Source organism: Sturnira hondurensis, unplaced genomic scaffold (genome assembly GCF_014824575.4).
Source record: "Sturnira hondurensis isolate 20B ecotype Veracruz unplaced genomic scaffold, ASM1482457v3 Scaffold0001221, whole genome shotgun sequence".
Taxonomy (NCBI): Eukaryota; Metazoa; Chordata; class Mammalia; order Chiroptera; family Phyllostomidae; genus Sturnira; species Sturnira hondurensis.
Window position 1 is genome coordinate 3,180,007 of NW_028073852.1, and position 27,070 is coordinate 3,207,076.

At 54.3% G+C, this 27,070-nt stretch overlaps 1 protein-coding gene across 3 annotated transcripts in view; it reads right to left on the reverse strand.

Moving 5' to 3' along the window:
• SEC14L1 (SEC14 like lipid binding 1) overlaps positions 1-26,853 on the reverse strand; it is a 62,303-nt gene extending 35,450 nt beyond the window's left edge. The window contains exons 1-3 of one of the 3 annotated variants that reach the window (XM_037064626.1): positions 26,707-26,853; positions 25,433-25,531; positions 24,614-24,706 (exon numbers count right to left, since the gene is read on the reverse strand). In XM_037064626.1, coding sequence (XP_036920521.1) covers positions 24,614-24,676 — 63 coding nt within the window. In that variant the 5' untranslated portion in view covers positions 24,677-24,706; positions 25,433-25,531; positions 26,707-26,853. Of the gene's footprint in view, positions 1-15,848; positions 15,953-24,613; positions 24,707-25,432; positions 25,532-26,706 lie in introns of those variants that run through there. The other 2 variants (XM_037064631.1, XM_037064633.1) reach the window with 2 other exon arrangements.
• Positions 26,854-27,070: the final 217 nt, after the last annotated feature.

The window sequence follows — 27,070 nt, forward strand, 5'->3', positions numbered from 1 at the left end:
GTTTTTTGGTGAAACATCAAATCACCCAAGTGACTCACTCGTGCCAGGCACCGGAGCAGGCAGTGAGGGGAAGGGGCAGCAGACAGGAAAGGGAGTCAGGAAGATAGCAGGTGACCTGAGAGTAAGCAAGTGCTACAACCACTTCAGGAAAGAGAACACACTCAGCCTGGAGGGATGGCGGCTTGGGAAGGCTTCCTGGAAGAGGAAGCATTGGCACTGGCCCTCCAACTGTGAGAGGGTCTGTGTGCAGTCAGCAGTGAGGGGAGAGTGTTTCTGGGAAAGAGAAAGCAGGAGAGTGACTTTGAGGAAACCTCGGGATGTGAGCAGGGACCCACAGCCTGCAGGGAAGGGAACTAATCCCATGTGATGGCACCGTGACAGGGCACGTCCCTCTTGCGCACTGACAATGCGGGGGGACCAGGACCAACAAAAGGCCCTGCCCTTAGGAGGCAGATCCACTCGGCAGCGGCACGGGAAGGAGGGAGCTCTTCCAGGGGCCAGAGGCACCTTTTCAGAAAGGACTGCACCGGAGGGTCTGGGAGGAAGGCAAAGCCCTTCCAGACACGCGCTGTATAATCTACCCAAACTTTTGGTCTGCACACACAGGTACTGGTGAGTCGGCTCTGCAGCGGTGGGACCGCTGCACTGAAGGCACTACCGAAGCCCCCGCCCAACCTAGTCCTGGTCTCGATGCACACCACAGGGGGCGGCATCTGAGAAGGGCGCCCAGTCGCTCCGATCACACCACAGGGAGTCTCAGTGAGGCCCTCCCGCGTGCTGGGACGAAGCACTGCACACAGCAAGTCTAGGAAGACCGCCACAGCTGTGTCCTCGCCGCACTCCACTAAAAGCGCCCCAGCACCACACCGCACTGAGACACAGAGAGCACGCCGGCTTCCAACAGAACAATTCTTTCTGCGTCACACACAGGGCAGAGGCGGCGCTGGCCAAGAAACCGCCTCGGCTGGGACGCTCCTGTTCAAGCACCTGCTAGATCACTCTCCAAACACCTGCAGCATCGTGTGAACTCTGGAGACACGGCGGTCGGCCTCAGGCAGTGCCCACGCAGCCCAGCCCTGAATTGAAACAGTAAAAACTTCCCACTCCCAGTGGACGCGGCCATCCCCGCAGACGCAGGTTCGTGGGCTTTCTGCTTCTGCCTTGGGAGCCCAAACAGACGGCGTTCAAGGTCTGAGGGCGACTGGACGACCGACCCAGGGACTCAGCATGTATCTCTCCGAAGCGCCGTCGCTCTAAGAAATGGTCAGCACGGATCTGCCTTCCACCCCCCACTCCTTCTGGTGCGTGTGGGTCACCCTGCCAGCAGACGCAGGGTGTCTTCGGCCACAGGGCAGAGACCAAGCCCCGGGTCGCCCTGCGTGCCCAGGAGGACCCTTCCTGACAACCGAAACAAAGGTGCTACCTCTCAGACGTGTTTTCAGTTACTGGATGAACGCTTCCCAAGTGAACCGATGAGCCCAGCGTTCTGTCTTCTGCGCTTTGGGACCGTGGCCGGTCTGTGGGAAACACGTAGGCTGATGAACTTGCACACCCTGGCACGGAGAGCCCCAACTGTCCAGACAGTTATGGAGGAGCAGGACTGCAGGAGGCTGACACAAACGTCCGTCTCCGAAACCCTCACAGGCCCCGGTTTCCCCGCACCGAGCTGCAACTTACAGCATTTCTGCACCCTGACGACACAGAAGCATTCCAATCTCACTAACGACATCAATTACGTCCCGGCTCCACCCACAGGGAGGGGCTGGAAGTGCGGACAGCACACGTGGTGGCAGACAGCACACGTGGCGGCGGACAGCACACGTGGCGTCCAGAGCTCGGTTTCCCATCACCAGTCTACTAGGAAGCAGTCACTCCTCCCGGAGAGAGGGCTGATGACAAGTCTGGAGCAGGGACAGGTCCAGGTGAGCCCGAGGTGTTTGTTACCAGGAAACAAGGAAATGCCAAATAGTTTGAAGTGCACACGTCAAAAGGCCGTAGGAACCAACTTGAATGGGGTTCCACTTCCCAATTCTGGGATAATTCGAGCACCTGAAAGAAAAATGGTAAAGCAGCCCTGGCTGGTGTGGCTCAGTGGATTGAGCGTGGGCCTGGGAACCGAAGGGTCCCTGGTTTGGTTCCCAGTCAGGGCACATGCCTGGGTTGCAGGCCAGGTCCCCAGTGCAGGGCATGCGAGAGGCAACTACGCATCGGTGTTTCTCTCCCTTTCTCCTTCCCTTCCCCTCTAAAAATAAACATAATCTTTTTAAAAAATTAACAACAAAAAATGGTAAAGCATAACGGAAGATGTGGCGCTACCCAACACGAAAGGGCCGGAAGCACACTGTGCAGAAAGGGCCACCCACTGACCGCGAATGGGAAGGACAGAACTGGGCACATCGCCGCCCTGGGAGTGCCCACACCCAAGCGGGGTGGCTGCTGGAGGGGCCCTGGAGGTCCCCTGCGGTCATCCTGCTGCAGACTCTCACAAAGAAGGAAGGGGACAGTCCGAGAGGGACGAAGGTGCCCTTCCGGTGGTGAAGATCCGGCAGCCATCACCGTCACTGAATGACGGAATTCAGGACAATCCGACATATCGGCACGGTGCCACGGGCCACACACAGCCAGCGTCGGTGACAATGGGGCGCTGAGCGGGCGAACCCAAAGTCAGGGCCACTCCACAAAACCACCAGCCTGGAGGCTTAAGAGAGAAAACACACCCAGCTCTTGAAAGATACACAAAAAGGCAGGAAATTGTCTAACATAAAGGCAAGGCGCCAGGACTGGCAGGCGCAATTCCGCGCTGGTCCTGGGGTCAAAGTGGACTCGGCTAAGAGGAGCAGATGAAAAGAATGGGACCGCGCTGCACGTCACATGGTGTCATTCCCTTGGGGCCAGGTGTCCCGGGTGTGCTGGTGACGCGTTTTCCAGGGGGGTCTGCTCTCAGGCAGTATCTGCCTTATGTTTAGAACCAAAGTGTAAGGATAGCAGGACGCTTTCAAATGGTTCTGCAAAAAAAATGGGGTGTGTGTGTGAGAGAGAAAGAGATAAGGCACCGTGTTAAATTCATCTGGGGGAAATGCATACAGGCATTAAACTTCACTGTGTGAAATATGTACAGGCATTCACTTCTTTTCAATTTTTTAAAAATAGAAGTTTCTCAAAATAAAAAGTTTCGCGGAGGAGTCCACATGTAAACTAACTGATTAAATATGACACAGTCACATTTTATCCATGAAAATTTACACAAATTTCAGGTCTACCCGAAGCACTAAGGCCAGGGTGGCAGGGACCTGCGCCTTCTCACGGGGCCACCCGCCCACTGCAGCTCCCAGGAGGGTCGGGCACAGAGCGTGCAACTGCCTGGGGCCTCGAGGGGGGCCAGCGACCTGGAGTGTGAGGCTCCCTACTTTTCAGACCCCGTCTGGGCCACAGAGCCCACAGCCTCCCACAGCCCTCTCTGCCCTAAGAAACCTGTCCAGGGAGCCTAGGGGGAAGCCCCCCGTTTCAATGCCCGCTGCCTCAAATCACTGCATCCAAAGAGCAGCAGCGATTTCCAAAGTCTTCTCGTCTCTTCACAAGCTATCTGCGGGGTTGGCGAGACGTTTCCTGATCACACTCAGCACGTGTGAAACCCAGAGAAGGCCGAGCACGGCGAGCCCCGCCAGCAGTGATTTCTTCAGAGGGAGATGTGTGCTTTGACATGTCCTCATAAAAGGAAAGACCGCTTTTGTAAGGGAAGTAACTCTCGCAATAATTTGCTCGGTCTTTCTGTCCAACAATGAAACAAGACTGGGGCCTCGCCCGTCACCCCCCCAGAAGAGCTGCCCCTGGGACACAGCGAGCTCCCGCCTTCCTTGGCCCACTCTCCCTCCTTGAAAGGGGTTTCTGAGCCTGCAATCTGAGGGCCTGGCAGGAATACCTGCAGGTGCTCACCAATCTCTGAACGCAATTTTGACATTAAAAACTTGAACTGTGTGACAAAAACCCATGTCTTAGTGAAGACATTTCAACTTGAGAATTAATGAGCTTAATCCTGCCTCCTGCTGGAAAGCCCATTTAGAAGAAGTTTCATTGAAAGGACCTGCCTCCCAACAGAACAGCCAAACCAGCCAGCAACCTGGGGCGGCGGCTGCCCAAGTCCCGAGGGGCTGCGGCACTAGCCATGACCATGAACTCGCTCACAGTCTGGTTTCACTCTGGAAAGTCAGTGCACGAAAAACTAACCATGCCTTAAGCCTCTCTTCGAAGTTGCCGCTGACTCAAAGAAACAAAAATACATGCCAAGAAAATGCGGCAAATTGACCAAAGCACCTGAGTTAAAATTCTGTAATTCATTCACTATCAAAATTGCAGCTGGATGTGGAGAACCTGTCATACGCAGATGCTAGATGCTGTGTTAGGTTTTCTTTTAAATTTACTTTTAGACAAAGGGGAAGGGAGGGAGAAAGAGAGGGGGTGAAACATCAATGTGTGGTTGCCTCTCTTGTGCCCCCTTCTGCAGACCCGGCCCAAAACCCAGGCATGTGCCCTGACTGGGATCTGAACTGGCGCCCCTTCAGTTCACTGGCTGGCGCGCAATCCACTGAGCCACAGCAGCCAGGGCAGGGTTCCAGAGAATACAGGAGTGGAAGTCATGGGAATGGGGTTGCGTAGGGAGACGAGGCACAAAGCTGTTCCACGAGGGAGGACAACAGAAAGAAGACAGGAGGCGAAAACATCTCAAGAACTGTAATGATAGTGAGGTTGCTCAGGACGTTCGGGGGGATATCACAGACCTGCACCCCGAAACCTGTGCAACTGTACTAACCAGTGTCACCCCAACACACTCAAAGAAGACGAGATCCTGGGGGAAACCCCTTCATGCTGGGGCAAGCAGAGAAGGCTCTCCGAGGACTCACAACTTCCCGGGGTCTGGAGGGGGGTCTGGAGGGGTGGGCAGCCATAGAGAAGGAACCCGTGGGGGGCGGGGGCAGGACGCACTCCTGGGGGAGGAACCCGGATGAAACCGAAAGGGAGTGGACGTGGACGGCCTGCAGGGAAGGCCGTCGGACGTGCTGGAGGCACGTCAGTGCACGCAGAGCTGGCTCGGCACAGGAGGCGGCTCCAGGAAGAGCTTTGAGCACTGCGGTCTGCTGCTGTAACCCGGAAGCAGTAAATGCGCAGGCTGATTCCAGATGTTTCGTGACAACTGCCCAGGGCACCTGGGGCCCCAACTCTGCGTGTTTCCATGACACAGTCCCTCGTGGGCTCTTGACTCAACCCTACTAATCCTAAGAGACACTCCTATTGAGTCCACTAGTACACTGAGTTCCAAATCACATGCTAGTTTTCAACGAAGGTGTTCTAATAAGCTATTTATAACAATTAAAATTTGTGTAAGTGTGAGCCCTTTAAAGAGAGTTACGACATGCTTCGTTCCCCCCCACACTTACTTACCAACAACCCAGGCAGACTGGCTGCTTGTGCACTGGCACCAGCCTAGGAGCGAGCTGCCAATGGTGAGTGGCACCTGCAATCACACCGCGAGGCCACAGTCGCTGCCCTGCCCCCCGCACTACACCAGCACACCAAGTCAGAGCAACTGGCTGGGTGCCGCCGGGCAGGAGCAAACCAGAAAAGAGAACACTGACGCTGAGAAGCAGCCACAACAAAGACGGGATGTGACCCAGAGCCCTCTCCCTCTGAGGTCACACACACCTAAAGCTTAACTTCTGAACGTCATCTGCAAACCCTCACATTCCACGGTCCTGGTAACATCGTCTTTCCCCGGAGGTAACTTTCAGTCTGGAGAGGCTGTGACCTCCGCCTGTGGCACTCTAAGGCCTGTGGAAGCTTACCTGGGGGAATCGTGACATATGTCACAGTGACCCAGTAAAGGGCTTGGTTTCTTCTCCTTTTTTTAAATTGTATTCTTTATCGTAGTTATTGGGGCAGCACTGGTTAATGAGATTAGACAGGTGTCAGGGTACAAGCCTGTAACACTCCATCCGTACACTGTGCTGGGTGTAGGGACACCCAGCCCCAGAGCAGGTCCCTGTGGTTCCTCGCCCAGGACCTTGTCCCCACAGTGGGAGCGCAAAAGCCACCAACCGCACAGTCAGCGGGGGGTACAGGCGGGAACGGAGCTGCTTACACGCCACAGACCCAGCGCGTGCCATCACAAACTGCTTAGACATTCTCCTTCACCATCCCTCTCTCCCGATACCCACTCCAGCTCCCACGCAACTTCACAGACCAGCTACGTTTTCTCTTGATGAAGAAGCCATTTTGATGTACACCAGTCTGCACCGTGGCACGGGAGGAAGGGCAAACACTGGCAAGGAAGGTGGGCAACCTGATGGCCCACGCCTCTGCACTCTGAACATGAAATTACCTCTGTTCAGGGACAGAAGGAGCTTCAGGATTTCTCCAATCCACGTGTTCCCACAAGAAAAGCCCCCGGGCTCAGGGCACCTGCGCCAGCGAGTGCTGGGCCCACGGCAGGGAAGGGTCGGGTCTCCCCACGCCCACCTGTGGGCTCCGCCCTCCGGCTGTGCTGGGCTCCGCCCTCTCCACCTGTCCCAAGCTGACCTTCAGGTGACTATCCGCAGGCAGCAGTCTACAGAACCTGGTGAAAATTACCAGCAAAATTAAAAGGCTTCACATGTAAAAAGTTTTAATGCCATAAAGAGATCAATAGTCTGACTTATCCACCCTATAATACTTTAAATAGTGACCCAAAACACCACACAGAAGGGTTTTTTCCTAACCTTTTAAAATAATTCAGGTCAGCCCCGGGTTTGCTAGCTCAGTTGGTTGGAGAATTGTCCCAATATGTGAAGGTTGAGGGTTCAATTCCCAGTCAGGGTACATGCAAGAAACCACCAATGAGTGGGTAAATAAGTGGAATGCCAAAGTGAGGCTTCTCTCTCTCCCCCTTCCTCTCTCTAAAATCAATAACTAAAATGAAAATGAACAGATAAGTAAATGAAATAATTCAGGTTAGTGGTGCCCGACAGATGCCTGACCCACTCTGCAGGAGCGCGCTCCCGCAGACCCACGTGGGAGGTGGGACGGGAGTGCCCTGCCCCCGAGCTGGCGACAGCGGTCTCCTAGAGAGCAACACAAACCGCACCTGAACAGCGTTCTGCCCACTTGAAGACTGTCGATGACAAGTGTACCTAACCCTCTCGGGTCCTGGAAACAAGCGCTCGAAGAGAATCGGTGAAGCGGCAGGCAGGCATTTGGCGAAGAACGGCGACGTCCCGGTGAAGTTTGACTCGACGGTGCCCCCACTCCACGCTCTCCTCTCAAAGGGCCGTGAACTTGTAGCTGTGGTTTCATACTGCACGTGTGAGTCACGTGTCCTGCTAACAAACTGTCCTGATTCTTAGGAGGGGAGTAACTATATACCAATATTTCACAATATTCGGCAAAGAGTGTGTGGCCTTTAAGTACTGAACCACTCATAGAAGGACCGATCGAGCAGGAAAGCAGAGTCACGCATCGCAGAAAATGTCGTCCAAAACCACTAGCAATGGTCACGCTCTCGTTGGCTAAAGCAGACTACAGGTCAGACCCACTGTACACACGGTCCGCAACAGCGGCGGTTTCAGGGAGACATTTCTCCCGGTCAAAGACAGCAGCTCGTTCCTTCCTTCCTGCTGAGCCAACCGCGCCCAGCCGGAGCCTCGATCCGCAAGGCCTTCCAGTGTTCCATCCCGAAGGAAGGATTTCCAGGCAAAAGCACCTGGAAACTCGTCAGCGCAATGCAATGGACTGGCAAAGGCAGTGGGCTTTCGAGTGACGTGCAGTAGGATCCGGCACGCGTGATCGGCGGCACCCTCTGCACTTTACTCCAGATCAGAAATCCAGGCCCACGCTGCTCCACCGTGTCCCACTCCTGACAGACCTCAGGAGTGACACCACAGACGCGCCCGAGGGCTTTGTGCTCGCCTTGTTTATGTCGTGAAGATAATCACTGGTGACACTTCGGAAGGTTCTGGAGAACACGTGTCCCTGGGCACTGTCCCACGTAGCTCTACATCACAGGTTTCCGAACGTCAGCTCCCTGCAACTTCTTCAGGGTGTGCCAAGGCCGAGAAACAGAACTCACTGAATTAAGGTCCAAACGACTTAGGAAGTCTTTGTGTCCCAATAACTTAAACACCCTTGAAGTTGAGGGGGAATGGTTTTTCCTCATGAGAATGTGCGCCCCCCTGGGGCAGGGCCTGGCCTGGGAGCCATGTGGGGTGCTGCTTCTCACTCCCTGGGGCCCACCGACCCTCACGTGGCGCCTGCACAGCAGCCCCCGCAAGCCAGCCGCACAAAGGTCGGACTCCAGCAAAAGACACACAGTGTGATCCAACCATGACATGGTGACCCACCTGGAACCGGTGGTTTATGCAGCATTCAAGAAATGCCAAGCGTCGCTGTGTTTCCCCAAAAGTTAAAAACGCCCTCCAGCTCTCCGGTGCCCTGGGGTGCCTCACAACAGAGTCTGGGAACTGTGTTCACACGTGCTTCAAACTTCCTCCACGAATTCAGAAGTCCCTTTGCCTGCAGATGCCTTATTCACCATCTAAACAGACGATTCTCATCCTGCTGTTCACCCTCTATCGCCAAACCCCACTCAACACCGAGGGCCCAGCGCTGCAGAGAGCACCCAGCTCCCCGCAGTCTGAGCGGCGGGCACCCTTCTCCGGGGGGCAGCCGGCAGCCAGCACTCAGCCCCCGCCTTCCCGGGGCCACAAGGGCTGCGCTCCGCCCGCCTGCGTGGGGCCCGCGGACATGGGACCTGCGCCCCATGGACCTTCATATGCCACCAAATACTGCCCTCCCGAACAGTCCCAACCACTACAGAGTGACAGCACGTTCCGCCTGTGCCCGACACAGGCGGCAGGCTATGGTCCGTGCACACCTGACCTATCACATCAGCTGGGGCGGGTCCCACCCAGTTACTTCCCACAGATTCCAGAGTTACGTTAAATGCCAGGCGCAGAAACTGCAAAGAACAAACACCCTCAGCTGGAACGGAGAAAACCGTAAAGCCTACGGACTGTCGGCCAATGTCCTCATACCTGACCGTTCTCCGCCACACGGCGGGGACCCATGGACACCCGTGTCCTTACAGATGCAGACTGGGCAGTGACCACGTCACCCCACAGAGAAGAGGGGAGGGGGGCAGAGAAAAGCTGCGCGCAGAGGAAGGAGAAGAACCCCTCCCCTCCGCTGCAGATGCGGGCGCTCTGAGCCCCGGAGCTGAGTCCCGGGAGCGGAGACCTGGCTGTGGGCCCCAGTGCCACTGTGGGAAGCGGTGCCCGCGCAGGTTACTTAGTCTCATTGGGCCCCAGTCACTGCAAGCACAGAACTGTGGAAGGCGAAGAAGGGAAACACAAAGGCTGAGCACGGCTGCGGCCCCAGGCTGCACACGGACTTCTCGAAGAGGTGAAACGGGACAAGCCGCAGGTAAAGGCACGGCACCCGACAGTCCAGGAACCAGCGTGGCTGTGCACAAACCGGAAAGGGATCTTCCTTTAAACACCTTTAAAACTAAAACTTTCCACTTCACACGCACCTTTTCTCCTATACTCTGAAAATGCACCCCCCAAAAGTCCATGTGTTCACCAAACTAAAATGATTATTATATTCCCCATGGCCTCAAGAACACAGTATGTAAATGCCATGAGGCTTTGTCGGAAACCAATTACTTTGTTTATTACTAGTCAACTAAAAATTTTTTTAAAGGAACTAGTTGTAAATATCATGTAGGTTTCCCTTTGAAAAGGAAAAGAAAAAGATACAGAAATAATCTTATTTCAATTTAGGCATTAAGAGTTAAACACTCCCTTTGAAGTGTGAAGGAAATACAAGTACATGAACTTAGTTAATTACATAACCCACTGATTGGCTAAGTGCTCAGTGTCAGGAGGGGACAACACAGCCCCGAAGACAGACAGCACTGACGGGGGGGGGGGGGGGCGCGTGGGCGGGGGGTGGANGGGGGGGGGGGGGGGGGGCGCGTGGGCTGGAGGTTTGGGTTACAGGGTGCCCGGCAGGCTCCTTGCTAAAGGCATTAACATTTTCCACAGGGGAAGAAACACAATAGACTCGGAAGGGGAAGAACTGGAGTCGGAAACCAGTCACTCAGCTCCCAGCCCGGCCTGAGCAGACCCACACGAGAGCCCGCCATTCCCACGGTCAGGGCAGGCTGCTGTCGGAGACCGGGGCCTCCAGATACAAGGCCCCCCAGCACCAGCACCAGCACCAGCACCAGCACCAGCACCAGCACCAGCACTCACGGGACCAGAGCCAGCTCACAGCTCCTCTCCATGTCCCACACTCCCTCCTCCACCCCACCTCGGTGCGGGCATGCAGCAGGGTCCCTCCCTCCACTCCCGGAGCACAGAGCGGTCACTTTAGGACCAAGACACAGGCCAGGCACAGAGTGCTGGGGGCACCACCTAGGCCTTCGTGAGCCACCAAAGACGAAGTGCTGGGGGAAGGAGCTGGACTCCCCAGCAGGGAACCAGGCCACAGGCAGATCAGAAGGAGAGCGGCTTGGGGAAGGGAAATGGAGCAAGACAGCAAACCGGCCCTGTGCGCAGAATCCGGACGGCCAGCCGAGGTCAGAGCACTGCTACCACCGCCTGGGCCGGCCGATGAGAGCAGGCCGAAGGGGGTGGCTCAGAGCTAGGAGCTGAGGCGGCCGGGCCAGGACAGCCGCCGGACCAGCACCGGAAACCTGTTTCCTCCTCTGTAAAGCAGGTAAGGCCTGGGCCTACGCAAGGTGCAAGCTTCCGGTTACCAGTCAGTCCTGGAGATGTGAGGGGCACCGGGGGCTACAGCTAACAGTGCTGGACTGCAGACTTGAAGTGACCGAGCACAGATCTTCAAGGTCAGCAGCATCACAAGAAAAAAATGTGTGCCTGCCTGAGGTGACAGACGTTAACTAAATCTGTGGCAGTCATTTCACAGTATGTACACGTGTCAAATCACTGTGCTGTCCTCCTTAAACCAACACAAGGCTGCGTGTCAGCTGTGCCCCAGCGAAGCTGATGGGAGGAGAGTGCCCGCACTAGGTCAGCGCCAGACGTAGACGAGGCACCGGCACAGAGCATTCCTCCACCCTCCACCGCTCCCCACTTAGGCCTTTCTGCACTACTGAAACGTTTCACGGACGGCGGCGCCCCTGCAGGACCCACCCTCCGCAGCGTGCAGAGAATCCCAGAGACTTCCCCACTGCAGGGAGACAGAGCGGGGCCACCACCTTCGTCTGCACAGACCCAGAGGCTGAGGGCAGACCTCCCCATTTTCCTTCTCCGACTTGCCATCAAAACTCAGCTAGAAGAAAGAGAAGGCCATCACCGCGGACTCCCCCAGAGAAGGGCTGCCCATGGAAACGGCTGAGCGGCCGCTCCACTCGGCACCGGCACAGAGAGAGTAACACAAGAATCTTCACCCCCCCCCCTGCCCTGGGGGTTGGGTTGCAAACAAAACCTGAGCTAAGGGCCCTGCGGATTTGGGTTAATCAAAGCGCAGCAAAATCTGCAACTGAGAGAAGCAGCTTGCAGGGCTCCAATGCCGCACAAAGCCCTTTCTGCAGACTCGTTTTTATTACAATGTTACTTAAATATGTACAAACTAAAAACACACAATGGTAAAACCAAACTAACAGCATTCACTTAACAGGAAGGGGCACAGCTGTTGCAGATGAATCCTCCTTCCCCCAGCCAGGGAACTGATGGGCCGGCTCAGCTGCCAGCCCTCCCCCCACGGCCTCCCCACAGGCCCGGGCCCAGGGGGCCTGGTGACCCTCCTCACCCACTTCTCTCTTTGGGTCTCAACTCCTGCAGCTCAGGGTGCGCCAAGTAACTTCGCCTACACACACCATTTGCATATTAACCTACCTTTGTTTTTTTATATTTTCTTTCAACCATTAAAATAGCATCATTTGGTGCCCCCAAATAAACACACGAGCAAACCACACACTGAGAGCCCTCGCTATCAATGCCAGGGATCCAGCCGACCTCCGCATGTCGTAAGTGTCTTAGGTTGTGAAAATAAAGCATTACCTGATCCCTGTCAGAGAATTAAAGAGCACTGAGTCAGAAAGACCAGGGGTGCGCTCACCTCTAAGGAGATCTTGGCCCTTAAGACATCATCTTTTTTTAATATATATATTTTATTTATCTTTAGAGAGGAAGGGGAGGAGAGAAAGAGAGAAATATCAATCTATGGTTGCCTCTCGTGCATCCCCTGCTGGGAACTGGCCTGCAACCTAGGCATATGCCCTGACTGGGAATTGAACCGCGATCCTGTGGTTCACAGGCCTGCACTCAATCCACTGAGATACACCAGCCAGGGGGACATGAGCTTTCTTTCAATAAGCTTTGGAGGTCAAATGTCTCACCGGCCAGTTTCTTAAAGCTCCGGGCAAACAAGAATGTCTGGAATATTATGAAAAGTCCCTCTTTTCCTACTTTGTCATGTGCTTAATTTTGTATTTAAAGCAATCGCTTGGCTGAATGGGACACACAACACGCCATGATTTTCCAAAACCATTCCTAACCCAGAGATTTTTGTCTGATAAAGAGCAAACTTCATGTGAGGACAAACAGCAGTTTTGCACATTCTCTTCCCATGCAGTGGGTCTGGGCGAGCGCTGTCTCACTTTCCGGAGTATAAAGAAGACATTCACAGACCTCAGAGAAGCATTTGGTGTTCCAGCAATTGCAGCTGTCGGCTTTCAAAGATGCCATGTGTTTGCCCACATAAAAGAATGTAATGAGCTATGGAAATATTATCTGGCTCCGTGAAGCAGAATAAAAACTCCGTCGTCAGTAGGCTGGTAGTAGGAGCTGGTTTAGTCCATCAAGAAAATATCTGTCATGTCCCATTGATTACGCATCTCTCACGCAAGTTGCCCCCTCAGACCTTGGAGCAGCCGACTCCCCATTTTCTCTGCCACTTCGCTTCCCCTCCCTCAGGGCAGGAGCCCGCACTCCAACCCCAGGGCTCACCTACACCTGCTCTTAGGTGCGTTCTCTGTTAAAAACTAGCAGCAATGGCAACAATGAGATGTGATTAAAGATATATTTTGAGGCCCTGGCTGGTGTAGCTCAGTGGATTGAGCACGGGCCTGCGACTCAGATGATCGCGGTTCCATTCCCAGTCGGGGCACATGCCTGGGTTGCAGGCCAGTTCCCAGCAGGGGACGCACGAAAGGCAACCATACATTGATGTTTCTCTCCCTCTCTCCTTCCCTTCCCCTCTAAAGATAAATAAATAAAATCTTTAAAAAAAAGATATATTTTGAAATATACGGTGGTATGAATTGCTCAAGGAACTTGTCTTTTGGGTCTGGAATCTATCAAATATAACAGACCAAAAAATAAACATAGAGAGATAAGCAACAATTTTTGGTTGACACTGAACACTAGATCAGGGGTGTCACACTCATTTTCACTGGGAGCCACATCGGCCTCACGGTTGCCTTCCAAGGACCAAATGTCATTTTAGGACTGTACACATGTAACTACTCCTTAACTAGGGGCGAGGAGCTGGGCGCTGCCGCCGGGTAGAAACAAGGTGGAGGCCGGGTTCGGCCCGCGGGTCTGGTGTCTGCCACCTGTGCCCCAGATGTGTAGAAAGTGCAATAAACACAAGGGCCTCCAAGCACAGGCAGCCCCAGCACCCGTAGTGGGTGACCAAGACGTGGTACGCACATAAAAGAGAACGGAGCGTTGGGCCTTGAAAAGAAACTCTGCCACAGCGGCAACAAGAACACTGAAGACACGCTAAGTGAGATAAGGAAGTCCCACTATGTAAGCAACGATCCTAATCCTACTCAGACGGAAAACAGAAAGGGGGAGGCGCCTGCCAGGGGTTGGGGAGGGGCACTGAGGGGTAGTTCCGTGGGGACGGTGTCAGGTTGGGGAGATGGAGACGTTCTGGAGACAACAGTGGTGACAGCGGCACAACGAGAATGTGTTTACTACCAACACTGACTTGTGCACCTGAAAATGGTGAAAATGGTTCACTTTCTGTTATGTGTACGTTACCACAACAACAACAAAAAAAATAGAGTATACACCCCAGCTGGTGTAGCTCAGTGGATTGAGCGCGGGCTGCAAATCAAAGGGTCACCAGTTTGATTCCCAGTCAGGACACATGCCTGGGTTGCAGGCCAGGTCCCCAGTGGGGGACACAGGAGAGGCAACCATACACTGATGTTTCTCTCCCTTTCTTTCTCCTTCTCCTCTCTCTAAAAATAAATAAATACAATATTTAATAAATAAATAAACATTTTTTAAAAAGTGTATAAATCTATTTCACCTGAACATCAGGAAATGAAGTCATACAAACAATTAAGACAAGTGCAAGGACGCACACGCGTGTGAACGTAACTCTGGCACCACCGGAGATCTCAAGAACAGCAGCAGCCTGGACATGCACATCAAACAGGAGAGCCTTGCGGGAGATGGTCAGCCCTTCGAAAGGAAGGGGATGTAACAGAGCCTCCATTACAGACCGTTAAGGAATGTATTCCTTTCAGAAACTTTGAACTACCAGGACTGCCGGGCCCGCCCCACACATTCTGACGTCTCAACTGCATGTTAGGAAAAGCAAAGCAAAGCAAACAGGTGTTGGAGGAGGAGCTGTCTGAAGACTCACTGCATAAACCTTGCAGAACCACAAATGACCTCTTCAGTCAATTTACTCCTCAAAACATGCACTTTGTAGATTTTAGTTCTGGACTCGGTTTCTAAAACATACACAGGCCTTAGACTAGGAAAAAGAAAAACACGTATTTTATAATTAGGAGCACCTAACGTTAGGCAGAATAACTCATCCATTAAGAAAAAAGTAGTCTTGTAATAACCAACGTCTCAGGTTTGAACCTACAGAGATGTCAAAAAGAAACACAGAATACCATTCTGTCGGTGAAAAGCATTTCCGTGAGGTTTATGCGCTGCAGGAGAACCAGAAAAACTGAATCTGCAAACCCCAGGTGCCCACCACTACGGGGGAGGGGCCATTCAAAACACGTGACACCCAGCGGTACGTAAACATGGACACAGTTCTCAGTCGACTGCAGCAATTACAAACTTTAGCTCACTGAACATAAACTTTATTTCACTCACAAAACATAATCTGCATCAGACTCCTTCTAACCATCGTTTAATCATTGGTAAATACCTCTAACCAAACAAATGTGTTCCAACGTGGTCTTCTGTCAAAGTTTTCATTCCAAAGCAGAAATGACATGGGAAACGCATGCATTTGTCGCAAGGCTCACCTCTCCTGTAGACAAACTACTTCTGAGGGCTTACCAAATGCTCGGGATAGAAAGCAAGGTGGTTTGACTCCCACCCTCAAGACACTGGCATGGAGGGGAGTCAGCCAGCCCAGCAACCAGGGCAAGGCAAAGTGACCAGCGAGGTGACAGTGAGCCAGCAAGCAGAGGAGGAAACTCTAACCAGGACAGCAGACTCTGACCGGGTAATCTGAGCAGTCAGAGCCGGGCAGGTGAGAGGCGGGGAAGGCACCCCTGGCAGGCAGGTGTACAGGTGGGGAGGCCACGACAAGTCCTGGTGAACTTGGGAAACTGCATGGAATCCCAGACGACTAGGTGGCGGAATAGGTGGGGGCCCTGCCTGTGGCCGTGCGGCAACAGAGAAAGGTGGGGGGAATGGCACTGGGGACCAGGACTGAGCTCAAGGATCTGAACTTCACCTGGAAGCGAGGCGTGGCCACTTAAGAATTTTAAACTCACAACCGGCGTGTTCAGATTTACAATCAGCAACTCGGCAGCGGCCCTGGGAGAGGGTGGGTGAGTGAGATGGGCTTGGGAGGTTGCGACTCACAGTCCAGATGCCACTGCAGGGACACAAGCGGTCGAGGGGTCATCTGAGATGGCAACACGGTCCCAAGGGCAGGTTCGGGAACAATTCGGGAGACGTCCTTGGCAGGTTAGGCCGGGCCATCGCTGAGGCGAAGACTAAGGAAGGCAGGCTGCCTGGGAAGCCAGGTTTCTGATCGGAGGCTAGGGCGTGTGGTGGTGGCACCCGTCCGAAGCGGCAGCTCAGAGAACAGGGCGGAGCTTCTGAGTGGCACCTTAGTGGTGTCACGTGGGCTGCTCCCTGTCCGGGCGCTCCCTGTAGCCGTGCCCAGTCTGCCCAGTCAGACAGAGCGGGCCCGGCAGGCAGCTGGCAGGAGGAGGGAGAGCTCTGCAGCCCCCGGTGTATGAAGTGACGGCTGAGGCTACAGGTTCCAGCGAGACGGCCCAGGAAGAGGTGTCAGGTTGAGAGAGCGGGCTATTTCTAAAACAGCACGAACTACCGACCAGAACACCTACTGGGGCCAGAAAACACAAGACAGACGACTGGAGGTCCCCAAACAGCGAAACGAGTCATCGTCAGAGGAAGGGCCCATCCTCGCCCAGGAAGGCCAGGAGGCAGGTGGGCGGAGAAGAAAAGCAAGAGCGATCAGAGGGGAGGCCAGAAGCCTGAGAGGAAGAGAGGGGCCATGCAGCCATCCCAAACAGGCAGGACACCCACAAACTGGACGCTCACTGGCAGCGGGCACTGCGGACACTCCACTGCAAAAGCACGCAGGAGGCGGAGGAAACGCAGAGGGCTGGCTTCTGAGCGGAAGAGGGACTCGGTGCATATCGAGACACCCAGAGCAGCTGTCTTACGTAGAGCGACAACGACACACTTGAAGACTTCAACAATGAAGTAGGCTGGCACTCCGAACATCGAACGGCACCTCTCGAGAGAACTGTAATGCACTGTATGCACCCTGTTACAATGTGGGAAATTATTCCACTACGAATACACAAAACTGTCTGTTTCACTCTTGTGCAAGCTAAAAATCAAGAAAAATGGACCAACTGTAACAGCGGCCAACCCAACCTCTCTCTTCAGTAAACATCTGCGTGGGCGCTCCCAACCAGTGCACGATCCCCACGCGGGGCCCTGACAGAGAAGCCCGGAGGAGGACTGCCTGCCCGCCCCACCCAGCTGGCCGCCTCGGACCACTGCCGGCCCCAGCGCAGCGGCCCCAGGCCAGACTCCCACAAGCATGTACGGCCCATGTGGGCACCTGTGCGACCCAGGCGCCCTCCCAACCAGACCTGCCAGTAAATTAACTCCTTTTGTTAAAAGGAGTTAAAGCCTTCTGTACAAAACATTGAGTGATGCAGTGAGTTAAAAAGTAACTGTAAATAAAAGACCCAGTTTAATTTGGGGGAAAGATTTTGCACCTTATTTACAACTCAAAACTGCGCAGGATAATCACAGGGATGAAAGGGAGCAGCTGGCTTTACCCACTCACTTCCACCTCTGTGAGGCCAGCGCTTAAAGAGACCTTCTCAAGTGCAGCTGAACCCACTCGAGGTCCGCACCTTCTCCCAGCGCTGATCTGCTGTGATGAACAATTGAATCAGCACAAGGTTAAGGTAATTGAACTGGACAAATGACCCAGTTTCTCTGACAAAGCAAAGGCACGAGAGGAAACAACGGGGAGAGAGAATGTGAGAGGGCAGAGGAGACGCAGAAACATAACCACCGAAAGAAACGCAATGGCTGTGCTCGAAACAGGATCCAAACAACTAACAAAACACACAGTCCCGCAGAGTGGAGTCGAGAAGCTGCCAGTACTTCTCTTGGGTGTGAGGAGGCTGCAGTGGTTACGAGTAAAGAAGTCCTTCCTGGTCAGCCCGGCTGGTGTGGCTCAGTGGACGGAGTGCCGCCCTGCGAACCAGTGTCGCCGGTTCGATTCCCAGTCGGGGCACACGCCTGGGTTGCGGGCCAGGTCCCTGCTGCGGAGCGTGTGAGAGGCAACCACGCATCGACGTTTCTCTCCCTCTCTTTCTCCCTCCCTTCGCCTCTCTCGAAAAATGAGTAAAATCTTTAAAAATTTCTTTAAAAAAAAAGAAGTCCTTACTGCTTCGAGACGCACGCTGAAGTCTTTATCGGTGAACTAACGTCCGACATCTCCTCTATACACACAGGGGAAGGTGGGGAGAAGAGACAATGCCGGCAAAACGCTGCCACTGGACGGCGTGGGACGGTGGGCCCACCAGTATTCGCTGTGCCGCGTTCTCGCTGCTTGTGTACACTTGAAATTCTCCATAAGACAAGGTTTGGCTTTCTTTGTTATTTTTTGTTTTTGTTTGTTTGCTTCACAAAAACAGGTAAATCAAAGAGGCAAGGAGCTGAATCAGATCCTGCTTTACTTCTCCTTGAAATACTTCCCGCTGAAACACAACTGGTTCTATACAGACTAGTGCGCAATGAAAGCACACTACACGTGATCACCTGTTTTCACAACTAAGTGATGGACTGATTACACCCCAGCTGTTATTAAATGCCACAGGACTCACACCACAGCATGAGAAAAACTCTGCGAGTGGGAAGGGCACCACGGCCCCACGAGTAAAAACTGACCAGGACCCTGACTACGCCAGAGAAACCAGGTCACTGCCCCCCACCCTCCACTCGAATGGAGCTCCGTTCAAAGTCAGCTACCCAGACGCAGGCTGCTGCTCCATCTGCGGGTAAAAGCCAAGTCCACTGCCCACTAGGAGCTCCAAGATCTCACACCACCTCAGTGAACGAGAAGCGTACGTTGCAGTCACACCTCCCCACTGAGAACCTGAGGACCTGAGGCAGAGAATGCGCTTCCAGAAGAGGTGAGATGAGAGTGTTTCAGGACTAGAACTATGCTGAACACCCGTTCTGCACGGGAATCGGGTCGGAGGAAGAGGGCAAAGTCAGAGAAAAGGGGAGAAGGATCTCAAAATACCAGGCAAGGAAGGACAGGGCAGGCGGGCGCTGACACCTCCGGAGGCAGCCACCTGCCACTCGGAGAGCAGGGACAGGGCGAGCACGCGCTCCCGCAGCACCTGTCATCCCCCCGCCCCAGCCAACCCGAGGGACAGGCTGCAGCGGTGGGACCGCCCCAGCGCCGAGGCGGCTCCTCAGGAGGCTGCTACCTCTCAGCTCTCTGCACACCCCGCTCCCCCAGAACAGACTCCATTCAAGTCAACACGAGGCTCCCCGAGACTGCATTCGGACACAGAAGTCTGCCCCGGGGATCCCCACATGTCTCCCCAGGTGTTTGAAGGTATGAAATCTGAATGGATGAAACAGAGCTTACACATGAACAGTTTACTTACACACACAGACTCATTTCACTTCGTCCTTGGAGGTGGGAAAAGGGCTGGACATCAGGAAGGAGAAGGGGAGGATGTGGGGGTCACCAGGCGCCAGCCGCCCACCCTCACCTCTGAGGTCTGGTTAATTCTGGCACATCCTCACATCAGTCTTGCACCAGTACCCGGCCCAGTGACGAGGCCGCAGAGCTGGTCTGTGGCAGGGCCAGGTTCCCACTGGCCCCACAGCAAAGCTCTCTCCCTTCACCCCTCTGGCCTCAGTGGGAGGCGTGACGAGGAATCAGAGAGGAGAGGGCAAAGGGACTAGGGAACAGGGCTGAGACAAACAAAACTAAAACCAGAGAACGAGACGAGCAAACGGCGCCGCGTGCTGTGGCGGCCGTCTCACCGACACAGCCCGACTCGCGGGTCTCAGGAGGTCCTACCCGTGGGAGCACACCACGTAGGCTTCGTGGCGGTGTTTGTCAACAGAGTGTGGCATAATTTATAAAAATGCCAAAAAAGAAGAAAGAGCCAAGAACCTTGGAGAAGAAAAGAAACTGTGATCATAGGGCAAGGGCCAGCACTAACCAGACTACAGGTGGAAGAGAGGGAAGCCCCTGGGGCCCCAGAGAGGCCAGAGGGCCAGCAAGATGGGAAAGCGAACCGGGAAGGCAAGGGAGGGTGTGCCAACAGAGAGGGGGTGAGGGCACGCCCTGGCCAGGTGGCTCGGTGGACTGTGCTCCGGCCTGTAAACTGCATGGTCGCTGGTTCGCTCCTCAGCCAGGCCACGTGCCTGGGTGGAGGGCCAGGCGCCCCTGCCAACTGGGGGCGCATGAGAGCCAGTTGATAGATGTTCTCTCTCGTATATCGATGTTCCTCTCCCTTCCTCCCTCTTCCTCTTTCTAAAAATAAATAAGTAAAGCATTAAAAAAAAAGGGAGAGGGCAGAAGACGACAGCGCGCAGCACACCCGGGAAGCAGAGAGAACATTTGCACGTCCGAGTTGGAGGTTCGCATAGTGCAAGGACTCAGGCAGGCCAGAGTGGGGGGGACCCAGAGAGGGGGGGACCCGGAGCGCCTCAAAGGCGGAGCACGAAGGGGGCTCACGAGGCTGCGACAGGTCACGGGAGGCGACTTAAATGGAGGGTTGGCAAACGGAAACCGCGTCTGGTGGAAGAGCGCACCCAGCAGGACAGGGCATGTAAGAGAGTAACGAGCTCAGTGAGATGCCCTGTGACGAGGCCTGGACTGCCGTTTCCGACCTCCAAGGTGGAGGAAGGGGCCGGGAGCTGCCGAGCGGCCTCTGCAAACTGGAGGGCAGGACAGTGGGTCTTCCCCCGGACCCTCCAGGAGAGCAGAGTGCCCAGTGACGCTCACGCCCTGATTCTACCCCAGTGAGACTCATTGGGGACAAATGACTTCAAGATCTACCAAATAAATCTGTGTGGTTTTAAGGAAGGAAGGGAGGAAGAGGGGACTCAAGAGTTGGAAAATTTTAGTTTAAGTAATAGCTAATAAGCTTAGCAATCAATGCATGTAAAAGCTATTTTTCCAGGAACTGAAGGTGGGACCCACCAGACTCCAGGTGACCACCAGCAGTGCCCCCTTTGTGCCCCCGCAATCTGAGTAACACACCCAGGAAGATTCAATCCCTGTCTCAGCTTATTGGGTTTGGTGTGTGACAGGCAGCAAGAACACTGGTTTTTTTTCCAATTCGGAAAGAAGGGAGGGAGGGAGGGAGGGAGGGAGGACTGACAGACAAGTAAATTCGGGGCTCTGCCTCCAAGAAATGGGGGCCGAGGCTGGAGCGAGGATGGCGCTGCTGGGAGAGAAGGGGACAGCAAGGCTGTGTCTGTTAGGGACCCAGATGGCGAGGGGTTCCAGGACGAGGACCGCGCTGCTGAGAGATCAGGGGAACTGGGCAGAGTGGTGGGTCGGGGAGGGACAGGACATGTGACAGTTTGTTGAGATAATTAACAGGAAACCCATGGAGGGGCAGGACCAGACAAGGTCACGACTTGCAAGATGTCACAGCAAGTCATGGAGCCTCTCCCACCACGACTTCCAATCAGGCAAAGTGACAGCTGTCCTCGTCCTCAGGGAGAAAGGCTCAGCCACACGTCCTGCCCCCAGGGGTGACTATTTCCAGGGACCTATCTGTCCCCAAAGAGGACGTGGATGCCCCTGCTTCCTTCTCTCACCCAGTCCCCCGTCACCGCGGGGACCACTGCGTTTCACGGCCTCTCCACCCACTCCGTTTCTCCTGTGTCATTAATCAAGGTACCGTTAACATCGGGAAGGGAAATGCTGAACCTGGAAACGTTTCAGTTCTCCACTTCAAGTTCTACCCCAAGCATCCAGAGTCCCGCCTCCCCTCCTGGGCCCCTCTCTGTGGTCACGTCACTCCGCCCCCACGTGACCACAGCCCTTCCAGGCGCCATCAGATGGAGTCCCTTCGAGGAGTCCATTCTCCTCCCCACAAGTCAGGCGGCGTAGCCCCGGGAAGTGTTTTTGGCTGAGGCTGGAAAACACCATCAGGAACAGGAACCTTCAAGAAACACTCCAGGAGCCACAGTACTGGGTGCGCGGTGGACACAGTACGATACGAAGAACACGGAACTCTGGAATCAGAGCCTGACAGCTGGCTGAGTCAGCCTGAACTCTGACCCAGGCTCCTCACCTCAAAAAGGGCTGGAGCCAGGGCTACTAACACCCAGCGACAGAACAGCCGGCAATGCCACCCACCTATTCAAAGACTTCCACTTCAACTGTGCTTGTTTACACTCTTAAGTCAAAGAAATTAATGACAACGTTAATATCATTTTTTACTGTTAGCAGTATGTTGACCCCCAAACAAACCATTTCCCATTAAGTCAATCAAAACCCAATGAACACACCTGATCCCCACCACGCACCCACGGACCCTGGGCACTGGCTACTGAAATGATTCTCTGGCGACACTAAACCAGAGGAACCCCCCCCCGTGCGAACGGACAAGGGCATCCAGTTGACTGACAGGCCCCTTCCCCAAGTCCCCCTCCTCCCGGGAGCCCTGCAGACTGGGACCTGGACGCCCAAACGAGCCCACCGGCCAAACTCTCGCGGTCACTGCCGCGCACCGTGACCACTGCCGGGGTCTCGGAAAGGTCCGGCTGAAGCTCCACGCAGCTCTGCTCTGGCCCCACAGTCCCCCTCCTCCCTCAGTCCGGACGCACTGAAAAGAGCGCTTTCGGAGCCCATCACGCTGTTCTTCTCAACGAGAAAAAGATGCAGCAACTAAAGGCAACGCTGACGGTTTCATGTCGCACAACCGCACTCAGAAAGGTGGGAAATGACACCACCCAAAAATCACTAAGCACTTAACGCTGTAAGTGCTGTAATTAACGCTGTAATTTCTCTCTAATTCTGGAAGGAAAGGTAACGTACTTCATTTTCAGATTACACGTAATTTCTAACAACTTAAAAGAAAATGACTACTGCCTTAAAACAAAAACAATTAAAACCGAGTTAATTTTTAAAAATTGGGGAAGTGGTTTTAAATTTCAAATTCTTCTGTAAATCCATGCATAAAATCAGCAGGGCAGATTTCACCATTTCGAAACTAGTAACGTCAGAAAAATAAGGAAGTCGGAAGCAGACACCCCACACACCCCTTACTAAATCCGGAGTTTGCAGAGGGGGCTGTCCAAGCCTCCGCCTTACTCGACCCCGCACTGAGCCTTGAAAATCGCAGTGACGGTTTCGGGAAACCTAATGTACCAGTCATGGTGCCCCTCCCACAACCCCCCCACCTGCCTCACGCTTGCTGCCTTTCTGCCTCCACTACCAGGCAAATAATTCGCAGGCTGGCAAGTCACCTGGAGCCTAGGTCTAGGGGCGAGATGACCAGATTGTCTCTCAATCAGAACTAGGAAACATAAGTATCGGGCGTTTAGAAACTGAAAGAATGCAACAAGAAATGCCACCAAGTTGAACTGGGGCCAAAGGGCTCGGCCAGCCGAGTGAGCACGTGGACGGACACCCAGGGGAGAGAACACAAGTGAGTGAAGTGGCCAGCTGGTGGTGGGGAGAGAGGCTCCGGCAGTGGAGGGAGGGGAAGTGCCAGGGACAAGGGCGGCTGAGGCCCCCAGCAGGGCCACCCTCCAAGGCCAGGTGTCAGAGTGCAGCCGGGCGGCTCCCGTTCCCGGAGTCCTGTGCGTCGCGGCACAGCTCCCACGAACAACAGGCTCCTCCTGGAGCTCCCCGGAAAGGGCCCGTGCTCTGCACAGCCTGGCGCCAGACTGGCACATGGAATTGGCGAGCAGGAAGCAAGCCATCCAGCAAGTCGCTGCCATAAAAACTGGACAGTTTGGTATTTAAGGGAAATGCAGAACCAGAAGCCACCACCCCACAAAGGACAAAAGGCTCGCACCTCACGGACACGGGCACACGGGAACTTTCGGAGGTAATGGACGGAAAGGGTCCGAGCCCCCAAATCTACCTTCTTCTCTCCACAGGACTTGAGTTTTTGTTTTGATTTTCAAAATGAGATTCATTTGGGTAAATCTCACAAACACTGCAGAGCAGAAGCCAGATGCAAAAACACCCGAGTTTCAATTTATATATAGAACAGAAAGAGATAACATTCATCCGAGGGCTTCAAAGTCAAGAGAGGGGGAGGGAGGAGGGGCTGAACGTGCAGAGCGGAACTTGTGACTGGGCTGGTCTGTTGTGGTTCTCAGTCTTGGTTCAATCTGACGTTTTCGTCCGGGCGCGCGTTCACGACCGAAGGGTTTCCTGTGTGTACGTTACACCTCAACAGTACCCGGGAGAGACGAGAAGGGAAAGAATATGCCAGAGGAATCTGAAAGTGGCTGGAAGTGGGTTTGTTCAGGTTTGCATCCAGTGAAATGCTTATTTTCAGCCAAACACTTCAGGTAAATAACAAAGAAAATTAAGACCTCAGTAGCCCCATTATTGGCATTCTAATGGGACTCATGAATTTGATATTAGGAGTAAACACTAACTCGGCAGAGTCAGGAGAATAATGTAAATCCAACTCCATCCTACAGTGCTCACTTCCCAGTGAAATCAGTTCACCCAGGACCACAGCCCTCTCCCAGAAAAGCAGCAGAGGGGGGACCTGCTCCCCACATTCTCTTTCTATTCGGCGGACAAAAACCAGCAAAATCTCGAGGAGGACATATTTACTCAGAATCCCACTGCTCCATTTTCAAAGGGGGAATTAACTCAAGCGCACACATTACCCTGAGGTGTATTTTTAAAAACTAAACGAGCAGATTTTGATTTTCAAAGACTTAGAATTTAAAAACATTTCACAAAATCTACACAGTTCATAAGCATAAAAAATCAGTAAGAACAAATGGAGCAATGGGGACAAACAATAAAATAAACATGAGTTTATAAATCGTCAGATCCAAATACTTAAAAAACACAAGCCAAAGAGTAACATGAAAAGTTAGGTACTTACAGCCATAATTAACTCAAAGGGGTGTTTATACACCCTCACCGGCGACTGGTATTTCTGCACCATGATTGGGGCGTAACAACAGTCCTGTCGCACCTGCAAAATGCAAACACATGTGACGAACAACCACGACGTGGAAAACATCCAGTCTGCATTTACATGTCACATACGACAGTCGGAGGGCAGAAAGAAACCTCGACAGGTCCTAATCCTATGCACACAAAAATCGAAGACAATCACCCAAGGGCAGGGGAAGGTAACAGGGCAGTAAGAGGAGGGGAAGGGGGGGGCATGAGCCTGGAGCCTCCCATTCCGGGCCTTTCCAGCAGTGACACGTCGGAATCTGGTTATTCTGATGACCTATACAATTAGTTCTTGAATGATTTTTCTCTTCAGCAACTTCTACTAGAAACCAAGTAAAAATGTTGGCACTTTAAGATATTAAGTGTAGGGCCACGGAGAAATTTAAAAGTGGACAACAAGAGGAAAAAATACCATTGTTATGTCGACGATGAGATACCCCTCAAAAGCCAGCTTCGAAGGAAACAGGCCGATGCCACTTTGGAACTGCACAGAGCGCAGGTTCAGCGGCCCGCCTTCCAACAGACACCAGAGCTGGGTCCAGGGGCTCCCGAGGGAGGGTCCTGGTTTCAAAAAGCCACAACCCACAACACCGTGGCCCGACCTCAAGTGTCAGGGGAGTCACACTCCTGTCCCAGCCTACAGGGGTCTTTCTGAAAACACACTTACATCTCGGTCCTCTGCTGTGACTTTATTTTCCTATTTAAAAGGGAGAAAGAAAAATACATCCAAAGCGCCTACCTGTCCTGCAGAGGATAATCATTAAGAACGTTATTCCACGCTGAGTAGAATGAAAGGAGACTCCAAGCAGAAAGGGAATGTCCTCAAGGAGCCCAAAGTCTACAGGCAAAAAAAAAAGGCAATTCCAAAAACAGCCTTTATTTCGGAACATTGGAACATTCCATTCAAACACTACATTTGCACAGCGCTTTCTCTGGCATGCCCACTTAGCAGCCCTAGCGCAAGGAAGAGGTTGTGCTGGAAACCAGCCCTGACAGTCTGAAAACTGCCGACATTAACTCTGAGTGACCTCAAGCAAGTCCTGTGACCGCTGGGACTCAGTTTCACCTCTGTGGAATGAGGGCTGGGGTGAGGTAACGCTGAAAGACTTCCAGTTCTTAAACCGGGAGACTCGGGGCCAGGCTCCGCGGGAAGTCGTCGCTAATCTTCACTCCGGGGCTGGCAGGTCCTGGGGCGCCCGAACCACGCTCCACTTAGTTGATGCACAGTAGGAATTCAATAATCTCTTTAAAATTTAACTGGGAAAATTATTTCAGGGTACATCCCAATAAGGAGCAGGGTGACCATCGGCATAAAAAGCGGAGGGGGGTGTTAAAAAGTAAAAAGCTCGGGAAGGCACTGTGACACCCTTTCAGGATGCCACTGCCGCGCAGAACCCCGAGTGGCTACGCTGAAGAACCTGCCAATTCACAAGCCTCCGAACTCCTGCCAGCTCCCCGCTTCGGCTACTCTGGTCCAGAGACATGTCCTACATGGGAATCCGGAGTTAGCCCGGCCAAAGTGGCATCCTGGCCCGTGGCAGCCTCTATGGCATGACAGTTGCTCCTTACAAATTAGCCAAGGGCCAGACCAATTAAGTCCATTCCGAGCGGGTTCCAGGGGCGGCCGGGCCCCCGGACCATCGGTCAGCGGGTCCAGCGCGGAGGCTTCGGCGGGCCCCCAGCCCGGGCCGACCCAGGGAGGTGCGCCAAGGGATGGGCTCGGCTCCTAAAGAGGGGTCGGGGATGGGAAGACTGGCGGGGTGGGGGCGGGGAGGGGACGACCAGCAGAGTAGGAGCGGCGAGGGGAGAAGGGGCGAAGGGGCAGCGTGCCGAGGACGGCAAGAAGGCCGGCTCCGGGCTCCGCGCCCGGGCCGAGGGGAGCCGAGAAGAGCTAAGAAGGGCCAGGGGGCCAGAAGGGCAGGCTGGGCGCGGAGGCCGCCGCGAGAGCCCCGCGCCGCCGGGGGGGCCGCACCGGGGACGCTCTGGGAGCCCGCCGCGGCGACGCGCGCCTACCTCTGTCAGGGGAGCCGGGCTCGGGACGCGGGGCGTCGGGAGAAGCTCATCCTGGAGGCTCGGCGGTGCCGTCGACGTCCCACTGCCCGCGGTTGCAGCTCCGCCACCGGTTCCGGGGAGTGGGCGGGGGAGGGGGCGGGAGCGGGAGGGGCGCGGCGAGGCTCCAGTGGTTGTTACGGGTGACGGGGAGGGCGGGGCCGAGCGGGGGCAGCGGCACGCGTGCGCGAACGCAGTCGCGGGGGCGGAGGCCAGAGCGACGACGGTTGCTAGGGAGGGGGTGGGGGAGGAACAAGCGGGGCCGGGACGAGCTGCGCAGGCGCCAACTCTGGGTCGGCGCTAACGTGTGGCTGGTCTCGCCGGAGGA